This window comes from Pieris napi, chromosome Z, assembly GCF_905475465.1.
Source record: "Pieris napi chromosome Z, ilPieNapi1.2, whole genome shotgun sequence".
NCBI classification, from domain to species: Eukaryota; Metazoa; Arthropoda; class Insecta; order Lepidoptera; family Pieridae; genus Pieris; species Pieris napi.
The window spans coordinates 9,628,223-9,642,691 of NC_062259.1; the positions used below are offsets into that span (position 1 = coordinate 9,628,223).

Genomic DNA, 14,469 nt, shown 5'->3' on the forward strand with positions numbered 1-14,469 from the left:
TACGTGCATTCTGAAGCACTGGAACCAGTTTTGATCCACTAACATTTCATTCGGGGAGTTGAACCTTTCACTATAATTTCTCATTGTGTATAATATCTTGTCTTACGGTTTTGTTTAAACAAAAAAGTTGAAGATTTTCAAATTAAGATTCCTTATCAGTATATTAGAAATATCATAAAGCTTGAAATAAGTATGTAGCTTTCAAATGTACTTTACAGTTAAGTATAAACCAAATTTATTATAATTATAACTTTTTAAAAGCTTTCGTTTAATGCATTTGAACACATTTGTATGTAATTCTTAAATAAATAAACTACTTTAAGAGAAATTTTTCCAAGTTGTGTTAATATTAATTAAGAAGTGACATTTAAAATTAGTATATGAATAACATATATGGTATTATACACTAGGTGACTACGAAATAATGGAATTTTAACGCGTATAACCAGATATGTAAATAAGATATTACCTCGTATCATTTTCATTGATGGATTTTTAAGTGCATAACATAAAATATCAAAATGTTGAAACATCAAATATTATAAAAACTGTTTAGAATAGAGATTCGAGTGTATAATCAAAAAGATACCTAAGGCATGTAATGTAATCTGTGAATTGTTTAGTGTAAATATGGATTTCTTTTGAAGGATAAATGGTCAAGAAATTTAAACAAAAAAGAAAATATTTCCAATGACGTAATCAGAGGTGAATTATACGCAAATTATTATTTAAATGTCATTTGTTGTTGTTGACAAAGTAAAAACTTGCGCACATGCTAGAAGTAAATGACGTAGACGTTTGACAATTCAGTTTGTATGAATATAAATTAACCAACTATAAATGTCTTACAAATAAGGTAATTTTTTTAGAGAGATATATTAATAGCAACTTTAGCAGGAGCTACGTTTATTTTAGTGTTTAAATGTGTTTAAATAGACTTGTAAAGCTGGTTGCATAATGAGAAATATTAGCTTATATTTAGGCCTTTTAAGGCGATTCACGAGATGATGTGAGCGTTGCTGTTTTTAGATTTTTTTTTTATAAGATTTTTTCTCGATCTCCGTGTGTGTTCTGAGTCAAGAAACTTATACCTATTAAGTTAAACAACCTAATTGGCAAGTTGTTAGTAATTCATTTTCATATATAATTTGAAATTATCAAAATAGTGTTAAAATATGTCTTTTAAGTGAATTGGTATTTCGATTTTCACAACCTCAAAGTAGAAATAATGCTTGTATTTGGAATATATTTAATGTAGTAGTAATAATAATAATCCAATGGCTCTACAATCCTATATGGATTTGTAGCGCCATTCCATCTAAGATCTTTTTTCAATTAAGTTGAAGATCAGCCAACTTCCTCAACTTCCTTGTACGTGGTACAAGCGCCTAAAATCATGGGTGCATGGGTCACTATATTATATAGTATCAGCTTATGTATGTTTATTTTGCATATACAATTACTCTCTGGTCTCTTAGTTACAATATATTATACTGTGAATGTATACAGACAGAGTGCTCGGCTACTGGGCTAAGGAGTGTTGATAGCGGTGTTTAATTTAAAAAAAAAACACGCTAATAATTAATAATTTACTGGAAAGACAACGCAAATGTTGACGATTTTATGTTATTAATGCAACCCACACATAGCCTAGTATTACAACAAATGGAATTGATGATACCTACGCATTTGGTATAGCAAGTTTGAAATTTCTATAGAAACTTTACCTAATCAGCCCACGCTTGAATTTCGTATTGCTAGGTGACCTTTTTGTCGAACTTAGTTTTTTAACTGACTGAAATAATCGAAGAATAATTCTAATTGTGTTGGTTATCTAATATATCTTATTAAATAAATATTAAATTGAATTATTTACGTCGTAAATACGTGCTTAAATTACATTTAATTATATAATACTGATGTCTTCGACCAGGTCAAGACTTTTGGATCATTTACAATAACAAAACACAAATGAGGAAGAATTACCATTGTGTTTATTATTAATATATACGATTACATTGCACAATTTTTGACACTGATAGTAATTAGGTTTTAATGATTATCAATTATATTTATTAGCAAAAACGTAACAATTGTAATTAATAAATTACATAACAGTTAGGAATGATAAGCTAAAAAACCTATCCATTAAATACGTTTACAGTATAGACCTATATAACCTTTATTGAATTATTTGTTCTACTATAATAATTCTCATAAGTTTTCTTCTGTTATCTTGGGAAAGCTACTAAAATTTATTGCGAAGAGAAATAATTATGTTATTGATGGAATCGTACCCAACATTTTAAATTTATTAGACGATCTTTGTCTCGATTCATAGCCAAAATAAACATGATTTCAAATAACATAGCTATGTATAATGCTGTAATATATACGCCTTTATTTAGTACCATATGGCAATATTTTTAATTACTACTTGTAATAAGTTGGTATAATTCTGTTAGATAGCAATACATTCCTAGACCTAGAAGAATATTCTGAACTGGATAACTAACCAATGATTATCTGATTCAGAGTACGCTTTCCCTTAGTTCGTTATAGTACCATAACTACTTCTATATACGGCGTTGGCGGGCCCAAGATAAGCTTTGTTTATTTTATTATAAAACTAATAGTGATAAAATTTAATATATTATAAATCTTAATAGGGATGCTTTGCGTATTGAATATTTTTATACTGTAATAAAAAATCTATTTCTTAACATAATTCAATAAATTGTTACGTTTATATTAATCACGGTGAACTAATCTATATAGAAACTGAAGGAAAGGATCTAATGTTTCCTATGATAAGTGACGGGATTAACTTATACACTTAAGTAGAAAACCTTAACGTATGGGTGCGTAGGCGACACTTACTCTTGCCCTTAACGAATTCCGAATGTTTATGTCGTGCAGGAACAACGTGGTGAAGGCGATGGGCGCGGGCGGCGCTGGCGTAAGCAGCGAGGGCGCCGAGGCACAAACACCACAACAAGGTACGCACACCAATCATGCTGCGACATCACTCGCGATCCACTTACACAACCGAACGCGGCAAACATCCATCGTGTACTGGCCCGCCCGGGCCCCGTTTTCCAAAGTCCACGGTGCGCGGACGCACCTGAGGCGGTTAAAAGTTTAGAGAAGTCAACATTATTTTTGAATACAGCCATGCGTGTTTGAATTATTTTTAATTGTAAGTCTTGTATTTTGTTTACTTATTTTATTAAGTTTCTTATAAAATTGAATAGAAACTTAAAATATTCGTTTATACTTTAGTATTCATTAAATTTTTCAACTGTCTCACTACATATTTATAATTGTTTTAACATTATTATCTGTTTTTAATAAACTTGTTATGTACTCGTATGTAGTATGTGTGATTTATAATGGTTAACATATAGATTTTTTTGTTTAATGAGATATTAAAATTGTCGCTATCAATTATAGATTATTTTATAAATCCAAATTAGTGGATATTATTATTGTAGGATCAAGATGAACTAATACTACTGTAATTATATGATATGCTCTGTCTATTTCTGTTAAAGTCTGTGGCTACGGTTGTGAGTTCAACCTTTTTACAATCGCAGATAAACGTGAGGAAGGACGCAGGTATGTGCTAGAGTCGCTACTCTCAGATAAAAAGGCTCAGAATAATAGTTCTTTCCATACGTATCATATAAATATGAACTATACAATTCAAATATTTAAAGCTTAAAAGTGTTAATTAATAAATACTTTTAGAACATGAAATAATAATATCCAATATTCGGTCATTGTTTATGTCAATACATGAATTATATTGGATATCAATGTTGTGTAATATAAGAGATAATATAGAATATGAAATCTAGATATGTCTTAGAAGAGCGCGCGCGTTGAACTCTTTCCAAAAGTAAAATGATCTTCTCAGTAGTCCCGTCCCGGTGTCTTAGGTTATTCGGCTGCTACCGTAGAGTATTTACTGTTAATTTAACTGATTTATTTAATATTAAATTTAGAATGAGTATTATAAAATTACTGTTTTTATAATCGCTATTTTTATTATTAGCATTTTATATGTTTGATACCAGAATGTGTATTGTGATTAATGAAAGACGGATGGTTAAATTAAATCAAAATATCATAATTAACACGAAAAACATCTGTGGATTGAGATTATTTTTGACGTACTTTAATGTAATAAAGCAGATTAATTTTTACATGACATAATTTAAAATTATATAAAAACAATTATTTTTCTTCCAACACGCTAATTAAAGATTTAAGTTGGTGCCTGATATATAGTACCGGTGACCCCAGAGCTGGTGCTTTCCTCGATCTACGAATAAGTATCGCAATACAGTGAGGAAATGCTGACAGCGTTAAAGGCACGCTGCCACAGATAAAATCTTTTAAAATTTGTTTTAATTTTCTATTTATTATTTTTTAATTATTATTACTACGTAGGTTAAGGAAATTGTTATTACTGTATATGTATTAGCTTAATTAAAATAAAAAAAAAACATTTAAATTTACAATTTATTATTAAACATTCATAACACTTAACACCGCGGTAAGATACTACATTAAAAAATGAAACAGACAAGAGCTTATTATTTCGTATATGTGGAGACGAATCCCTACCTCTGTTGAAATGAACAAAGAGACCACTTGACTCTTTTGTGTTGGCACAATGACGGTTTGATTTCTTCTATTGTCGAGCAGGTACCGGCCACTGCTTGCGCGCGGGCAGGTAGAATTGCTATGTACCAAACATTGCGTGCCTAGCAACCTGTTTCGAAGTATGAAGAATAAAGTTTTCACTTGATTTTAACTTTGATGTTGTTTTACTGTTGGCTTTATAAAAGCACTTTCGTTCCTTAGCATAATCATCGTTACCATTAGTGGCATGCCTTGACTGTGTTAAAAAGACTATCCAATATTAATTACGTCCTTTTGTGGCCGTTAGAGCTTGGTTCGTCACGGATGACTATCACAAAACGTAAATGTATTATAATGAAATTAAGTTTGAAATATCTGTTACTTCTAAAATGGTTTCAGTAGTAGTAGATTTGTATTTTTAATCCGCTTCAATTGGTTTTATTAAAAAAAGTTCAAACTAATACATACGAAATACAGAAACTCGATACAATATTCTTAACCATAGAGACTAAAAAATATGAGTGTAAGGTTATTTATTCATCAACAAGCATTTTATAATCACAGTTTAATTATAAAATATGTGATCCTAAACATTATAAATATAATAAAAGATTCTTAATATTCGATTAGAATTCCAAAACCCAAATTTGAACCCCACTGTGTTGGGTTAGATGATATGTCTTATCTTATAATCATAAAACTTATACTGGTAAAACTTAAGATTGAAATTCGGGTGAGCATAGAAATATTAAGTTTGCGAGATGGTTATAAAACTAACGTCAAGATATAAAATGTTATGTCGGCATCTGCAGCCCCCAACCGTTCATTGTAATCATATCCATAAGTCAGATACGGATATTTATCGACTTCAATCGATCATAAGCAACAGGTATTTTACCAGGTTTAAAAATATTTGTGCGTCAATAATATAAATGTTAAAACCTCTTTAAGGTCAGTGCTTTGTATTGTGTCACGTGACCTACGTTTATAACAATACAAAATATATTTACATATTTGTACTTTTCACATAATGCACATTGCATACTTTCTAAGCGTTTTAGGATGAACCAAGTTCATCCTTTGATGTTCCACGAACAAAGAATATTGTAATAACATATAGAAGGAATACTGCCTCAAGATATGCATCCAGTTGCATGACATTTTGACAAGCAATTCACATGGTAATGCCAAACATTCGTGGAATGATCGCTTTTAGCTTTAAACCCTGAATCAATGCAGACAGTGGGTCCGATGAATAGAAAGTGCCTCATCTAATTATTATGTAGGCTTAATAATATATTGTCTTGTTTAACGTATAGATAAATAAAGGTTTTTTAAAATTTACAGGTTTTTCTGGCGCTTTGTTAATTTTGCAAATAATCCAACACATTTTTTAAATATTTCGAATTGAATGAAATACGATCGCGTGTCATGTATAAGGGTATATTATATGCAGTATTTAAATTAAAATGATCTCAACAGATGCACTTTTGACATACTCGTCCCACAAAGGGCTGGCTTGTATTCACACGCTCTTAACAAAAGATGTTTTTTGCGAGTGAAGATTCCGAACGAAATCTAAACGCGAATCACATTGTGGGAGCAAGCCTTATTTTAATCAGGTGATTTTTTTGTTCGAAAACATGAGCTGTCTCATTCGAGATTAACTTTATTCAAAGAAATCGTATGAAATTAAACTGAAAACAGTATTGATTATTTATTAAAGCAAGAGTTTTTAAATATGAAAAATCGCCTCTCAGTTCTTTACAATAAACACTGTTATAAATCTTTCTAAACAAAACCCGCATTCTGTTACACCACTCGACGACGAAATGGGCGATTAAAATCAAAAATAAACTACAACTCAGCTCGCTTTTGTCTTACTCGTGTCTACAACAGGCTTTTATCGCTTCACGAAAAAATCTTGAAGGCACTCTACCTTTGAGCGCGCAGGTAATGCCTGCCATTTTGTTCTACCTTTTTATTGTTTTGGATTCAATCGTAATTTGTATGTTTAAAGCCGTGTCCCATATTTGTAAAGATATGTTTACTAATTAAGTTAAAGCTCATTAGATTTCCTTAAACGATGAGAAAATAAAATTGCTTTTTGCATATAAAGTGTTGTTCGTAGCACATACTATAAAGAATGTTAAAACTATATATACAATCGTGCAAAAGCTTTCAGATCTAAAAGCCCTGTCGAGATAGAATCATAACATATGACCGACTCTAGAGCTAGGTTATCGCAACGAAGACACGAACTGCGTTCAAATAAATATAGATGTATTCACTATGTTTCTAAATAATATTTAAACGAAGGAATCTCTTGTAATAATCCAACCTTTTGAATTATTATATATATTTCTTTTATAAAATCTCTCAATCTAAAAAATCTACGGCTAATATTTAGGCTCTCAAATAGGTAGGTACTAATTGTTTTGTCCTTGTCTGACACGTAGGACTCTGCCTAATGTATGAGCGTGACAAATTCTTTAACTCTAAAAATACCTACCTACATATATGAATAAGCTCGGTGTACTAAAATATTAACACAACAAAAATTACTTTCTTAGATTTTAATGCATTTTAGACAAACCTACCCAAATGAGACTTTGTTGGAATCCACACAATTTTCTGTAAACAGGCTCTGTGAAAACTATTGCAATGTCACTAAAGTACTGAAGTATTAGCTGCACCTCAGCATTAATAAAATTGTTAACAAATTTAACTATTAATTATATCACAAAAAGATAAATTATATTTAAGTAGGTTAAAATTGATCTAATTCATCCTATTTATAAGAATTGTAAAAATTTATAAAACGGCAATATAAAAATATAGAGCTTAAAAAGGGGGTAAACAATTCGAGCATTATTTGTTTTAAAATAATTTTACTGTGATGAAATGTAGGTACATTAAACAAGTATCCCAAGAGCATTAATTGTTTATATTTGACTGTTGTATAAATATAGTTTACTATCTTGGTCAAATAGTGTGGTATTTAGTCATTTTATTTGCCCAGAACCAACCAACTAGTGCACGATAAGAGCACATAAGATGATTGCTTAATAAAAATACACATTTCAATTCAATTCTTTTTAGCTCCTTGGTTACAACAGTGTTTTTGTTTAACCTAAACATAGACTTCTTTTTTTTTTTTTTAATCCATCTGCAATCAGCCTCATGGCTATTATCAGATTTTATGGAAAATGATGGCAATTAGGGAACGCAAATCCAATAATTATTATTCCCTCCGTAATTTGTAAACTCAGTCAGACTGCGGCAAGTTTCGCCCTTTTTAGCCGATACACACTGTCCGTCGTTTCCAAGAGGCCCGAAGCTAGGGGGTTGACGTGTTGCTGAAGTCTCATTTTGTATCGCACGGTTGATCTTTTAATGTCTTCCTCGACAGTGGCAATTCCCAAATATTTATGGACTTCAGTATTTCGTGTTAACCACATAGACTTCTAAGTATTGTTTTAGTTTATAACCCAATTACAAAAGAACCTATACATATACGAAAGATATGAGAAGTGTCTTAAAAACCCTATAATATCAAACATATAAATTAGATTTTAACAATAAGTGAACATGTTTTCACCTTGTGGATCTGACAATCATCATTCTAAATATATATTCAATGTCGAAAAGGGTGTTTGTTAGTTAAAGTGATCTTTTTGTATACAAAGAATTGTTAATATTAACTAACATTAAATAATATTCATCAAGATAATATTATCATGACAGAGTGAATTAATACATGTATTTATTAACAAGATTTCACATTGAAGCTAATATTACCATACAAGATGGTCCACCTCAGGCTCAGTGATATTTCTAAGCGATTAACAAACGAAGAGTTAGATAACATTTTTAAACTGAAAACAAATAGCCAAGACAGTGTTGGTAATTATCAAGTCATGCGTGTGGGACCTGCAGGAGAGGGTTTGCTTAGTGCAGTTTATAGAATCAATGTTAAAGGTGAAAAATATGATACTAGTTTCGTCGCCAAGGGACTCCTCCACGATTTGATGCTGAGAAAAACTTTGAGTTGTGAAATATTTTTCCAAAGAGAGGTGGTATTCTTCACCAAAGTTTTACCAATACTGATGGATTTACAAACCTCGCTAAATGCGAAAGAATGCCTTCAAAACTATATTCCGCTTTGTTATCACTCCTATTGCGACGGCTGTAATGATTTTTTAGTCATGGAAGATATGTCTGAAAGTGGATATGCATCATTGTCACACGCACCAACAGATTTTGAGAAAGAAGGGACCTTAAAGGTGTTGGCTCATCTACACGCGGTATCAATGGCCTTACGCATAAAAAATCCAGAACTATTTTATAAACTAGCTAATGAATTACCTGAATGTTATTATATTAATAGAAGAAAGACTTGGTATGGGAAGTGGCTTCAAAGGGCCATAGATATCGATAAGGCTGTGGTAGCCGAGTTTAAAAATAAAATTGGCAACGTGTATTATGAAAAGTTTATGCAATTAATCAATGATGATGTTTATGAACAATTACAAAATATTTCTAGTACTTGGGGTGACAATACAGTGTTAAATCACGGAGATTGTTGGTATGCAAACTTTCTGAGTTCAAAGAAAGGCGTTGTAGCTCTCGATTTCCAGTTATACAGATTTGGGTCTCCAGCTATAGATCTAACATTCTTTATAATGACATGTGCTAATGTGAGCCCACTTGCTGATGATTATAAAAATACTTTAAATGTGTATTATTCATATCTGCGGTATTTTATGGAGGACATGAATATGAACATAGACAATGTATTTCCTAGACATGCTCTGGACTCCGAAATGCATAAATATGGAAAGTTTGGTTTTTTAGTCGCTTTATCATCAATACCATTAATAATAAGTGAAAGGTGTGATGTTATGCAATCCTTTGAGGAAAGATTTAAGGAGCATGACATTATCCCGCTAGAAGAACTTTGGGTACTGACACCTTTTAAGACAGACGAAGAAAAAATGCGATTAATAAATGCTTTGCGATTATCTGTAGATGTAGGGTTAATATAAATACAAGCACTATAACACAATATAATTACTATCTACAGTTGTGAGTCTATCCACTTTTGTTCATACCAATTTGTTATTGTCTATATATCTATAATTTTAGTTATTATATCATTAATTATTTGTTAAATATTTTTTAGTATTACTGTAAAAAAAATCCATACAAATGTATTAACCCCATGTAAGAAAATAAAGTTGATGCAAGTCACGTTGGTTTCCTAAAAAACAGCGGTCTAAAGTTAATATAATTCTAAGACATTCCGTACGCAAAAATTGGTAGCAAATATGTTGCGACATAGAATATAAATGTGATGATTTCTTTGTATTTGAAAATATACAATGAGGTTGTATAGATTTAGACGAAATTCTTTTAATCGAAAAAGGTGACATTGAATATCAAGAAGCTTATATAATAAGGTTTTTAAAAAATCCTATTTTTATAACTAATCAGAAATCGTACGAGGAACATTTTATAAACTACATTCACAAGTTTATTTCAAATAACTTGTCGTGTAAAAGTTAATATAACGTGTTATATTATCTCTCTTTCTGTCAAAATGTATTTACGCTGTGATAAAAAGAGATCGACGAGTACTTCAGTTAAAACGGTGCAAATAAAATAATGTTTTTTTATGAATTACTTAAAATTAAAATTGGTAAAATACTTACCAAAATATGCAAAAACAACTCTTATTTGTACAGTTTCACTAAAAACACTCAAAGAACGTTGACGCATGTTAATATAAAGAAACAATAAAGGGCAAATGGTAGAGGGCAAGCTAAAGCGAGGAGACCCGTGTCTTAACACAATGACGTTTCGAGGCAGTAGCCGCTAATGTTTACATTAATTATTTATTATACAAAGAACTGTTTGGGCCACAAGAAGTAATTTGTATAATTATGTGAAGGTTCTATATACAACCATGTATGGGCACTTTGTTCTGCTACGTTATTATTTTAAAAGAGAATACTTTATGAAAAGCTGAGCGAACAAAAGTAATTTACTCTCAACACGTTTTTACCAGCTGATTCTTTCGGTTTTCAGTAACAAACAATACTTTATATCTTATGTTCAAAATCAAATTCAATAGCTTGTATTTTCTTTAATAACTGACTCTTCTGACTGAGTGAACAGAGCCGATATAATCACAAAACATGTTTTAGTAATTCATAAAACCCATTTGATTTGCTCTTAAATGATAATGGTTCTAAAATTAATGACAAACGTTTTAAAAGGTTTATCCAAAAAAAAATGTCGTTTTAAATGTATGCTAATTATTTATATTTAACATGAGCCATTAAAAGTTAACATGCGGCGATACCATACTTTGATGTTCAATAAAAAAGGAATCACGAGAGTATTTGAAGGAACTTTGTTGTTAGAGACCACTTCTAAAGTCAGATAAGGTCCCCGTAACATGAAAAAAGTCGAACCCATTTTGTAAACAGGTTGTAAACGATCTTGTTAGATGTTTTAACGCTTTAGCTAAAAATAAAACATCTTTACTCTGATCATAATTAGGATTTCTGCCAAGTATTAATAAAATACATCGTAACGTGTATCATGTGCTAAGATTTTGGATTAGTGTCAAGAGTATATAAAAGAAAAAAATATCTGGAGAGAAACATAATGAAGGCTAAGTTAAGGGCCTAATTGCAGGTATTACATTTGCTAAAACTTTAACATTTTGTGTGTTTAAAATCAAAATTATATAGAGTTAGCACTGGGTACAAATGTATTTATTAATTCAATCATTGTTTTCTCTCTCCATGTGCGTAAACTCTTACTCATAAATTGATGAAAAATATCGTAAAAAAACTGGCATCATCCTTTATATCGTTGTCGTCTATCAGGCACATAGCAAAAATAAACTATAGATAAAAATGGTGACTAGACCTATAAAAAATTAAAGCGTTTGTATCTTTGTACCATGATAGTTTAAAATTACTTATAATATTTGAGTTAAAATCTGCATCAGCATCAAATTTTATCAATGAGTTTTAATACAAACATCTAACATTTAAACAAAACAACGCAGATAAGTGGCATTTGAATTTAGAGACACCCCAACGGCTAAAAGAATAAGTTTCAATAAAATTATTCATTAATTTTGCATCCGTATGAAATCATTTAATTAACACATAATTTCGACGACTGGTTCTCTAAATGGTTTTTAATATAGTAAACAATTAATTCAAGGTTCTAAATATATGAAAACATGTCTTTTAAAATATTTGTTGTAACTTAATAAACGCACATAAACATATTATATTAATTTTAGCTTATTTCTAGAATATTCGATTTAAAATCACGACGGTATATATAGTAAGATGTATCAAACCATTACATTTTTCGATTGAGATTGAGAAACTAAAATATAATATTTTAACAGCTGCATCATTGTTTATGTTTAATGATGTTTAATTAATTAAATTAAATTAAATGCCTTCTTATATCGAGGATTTCCGTTCATATGTACAAACATTCCATTTGCTGTAGAACAAACAACGTTTTGCCAGCATCGCGTCATGATCCTGAGCATAAGAATGCTAATTGCAAGTTATCCTTGAAGTCAATAACTAAGAATAAAAGATCTACTTTTAAGCAGTGTTACCCTAGTACACGTGTAATTCTTACCCATCGCGCGCGAACGGATGGTTCAATACGAGTATGTCCCAAGTAAAACTTGCTCGTATGCGAATAGAAAAACATTGGAAGGAAAGTATGCGGTGGAGTATTATAGGCAGATACAGAAAGTACATATATACAAAAGAAAAATAATTAATCAATGTTCCAAAGGTTCAGCGTTTATGTTTTTGAATCTGCCTCATTTGGTAGATAAGGGACGAGAGCTCTATGACGTACGTAACAATTCAGGTAATGTCCCATCGTTCATGCATTATACAATAGTGAAGTAGGTGTTGGATAGTAGGTGTTCTGTGTTGTGAAAGATAATTCACATATCCCACGTTTTGTATTGCCCAATTATTCAACTCTGTGCAAAATTTCCGAAACATAAATGGAATTGAAATACTTATAAAGAATGTGAAAAATTTAAAATATAACAGCACTGTTAAACACGAAGAAATCATCCAATTAACAGTCAAATATCTGAAGTGAAGTGGAGAGATCATTTAGGCCTTTGGGCACACGCATTAAAGTAACGAAACTTGTCTGACTGGTCGTTAAAATTCCCCGTAATTCGTCGCGGAGAAGGCGGGTTTAACACCATGTTTTACACATTTATGTCTTGTGTGTAGCGCCGAAACTTAAAATTATCTGCATGTGCATACAAATTTAGTTGCGTCAAGTGTGTAAGCCGCTCTTCGTGTATAATTCTACGCGAGAAAAGAATTAAAGAAATTATGGATGGCCGATCATTAAATTTTTAAAGGAAGAAGTAAAACTCTATGTAACCTCTATCTGAACATGAGTTCAGGAACTAAATATTGTTTTACAAATAGTTTAAATAAAAGGAACTTTGATTTATGTAACTTTATTTTGTATCATATTTTTGATACATAAAAGTAAAAGCTTGTACCGTTCACTTTACTTACGAAATAAAAATCTTGAAAAGGATTGCGTAGGTTGGTTAATAAAAAACTTACCAACCGATACTTATAACATGCAAAACGTATTAAAATTCGTGTTGCAAGCATTCTATGCTTCCTAGGCACGACATTACATATTGTAAATAAAGCCTACGAATTATTTTTAAGGTTCCAAGTGTAGGTGGAACGTTAGAAAACGGACGGAGAGATCGATTTGTCCCTGACATATATGTACGAGAGTGTATTAATCAAAAGCGTCTGCCTAATTCTAATTACAATTTATAAAAATGACTGCATTTATTTATTGCTTTATATTATTTACTGATTTCAAAGAATACTGTAAATTGTGATGGAAACGAATTTATGTAATTTATAAAAAAAAATATAGAATAAAAGTAAATTTAGATGTTTCAATTAAATCATTGGAGGGAAACAACTAACAAACAAACAAGAACAAGCAACAGGTCGTAGTTTAAATGATTCTTCTCTAAAAGTAGTTCTATAGCACTTATGTACTGTTTTCAATGGAAATATAAAAAGCTTTGTGTCTTAGACAAAAATTCATCCATTCAAATCAAAAGTTTTAAAACAGAAATTAACTGACCTTTACATTTCCGGAGTCCTATTTCGATGAAGTTTATTTGCATTTGAACGGGTCGTTTTACAAGGTTGGCCCTGATAAAATTTATCCTCAAGGATACTTCTGGACAAGGTAAGCATTGTGACCAATTTAATGTAAATAAAAGTTACCTATGCTAAGTAAAATATGGGACACAATTTGTTTATCTTAGATTAGATTTGAAATGGTTTCTTGGCAAAATACTATGGCTTGGAGATCAAATTGATATATTTTATGTAACCAAATTTAGTCACTGATTTTATCGCGTATTAATAATAATTTTATTAAGTCAAGCTTTGCACTATTAAGATAAATACTTTGGTTTCTTTTAGGTATGAAACTTATGAATGTAGCTTAAAGGAAAATGAGTCTCATCTAAATCGTTCAATGGAGAAATCGTATCGCTATTTACACAAATCAGTTATAGGGGAAAATATGCAGAAATCTACCAATGAAACATTATGGAGGTATCTAACTGATAACCTTATAGACTGACGAAAAAGTTGTAACTTTAATTAGCATATAAAAATCAAAACTTTAAAAAGTTTCATCACAAAAACAAGATAAAAATAAATTCCTGAGTGTACCATAATAAAATAAATG

The 14,469-nt window shown here is 30.7% G+C and overlaps 2 protein-coding genes across 3 annotated transcripts in view; one reads left to right on the forward strand and one right to left on the reverse strand.

Moving 5' to 3' along the window:
- Nucleotides 1–14,469, reverse strand: part of LOC125062828 (epidermal growth factor receptor) — a 62,696-nt gene that overhangs the window by 9,931 nt on the left and 38,296 nt on the right. The window contains exon 1 of one of the 2 annotated variants that reach the window (XM_047669002.1): nucleotides 2,881–3,079. The exons of the other annotated variant lie outside the window; for it this stretch is intronic. Within the exon in view, the coding sequence (XP_047524958.1) occupies nucleotides 2,881–3,016 (136 nt within the window). The 5' untranslated portion in view covers nucleotides 3,017–3,079. Of the gene's footprint in view, nucleotides 1–2,880; nucleotides 3,080–14,469 lie in introns of those variants that run through there. 2 annotated transcript variants of the gene reach the window in all.
- Nucleotides 8,436–10,653, forward strand: LOC125062830. Its single transcript, XM_047669004.1, has one exon. It carries the CDS (start codon nucleotides 8,460–8,462, stop codon nucleotides 9,696–9,698), a length of 1,239 nt encoding a protein of 412 aa, XP_047524960.1. The 5' UTR covers nucleotides 8,436–8,459; the 3' UTR covers nucleotides 9,699–10,653.

Excerpts from the sequence above, each read along its gene's own strand:
- LOC125062830 (XM_047669004.1), top strand. The coding sequence starts at position 8,460 with ATGGTCCACCTCAGGCTCAGTGATATTTCTAAGCGATTAACAAACGAA.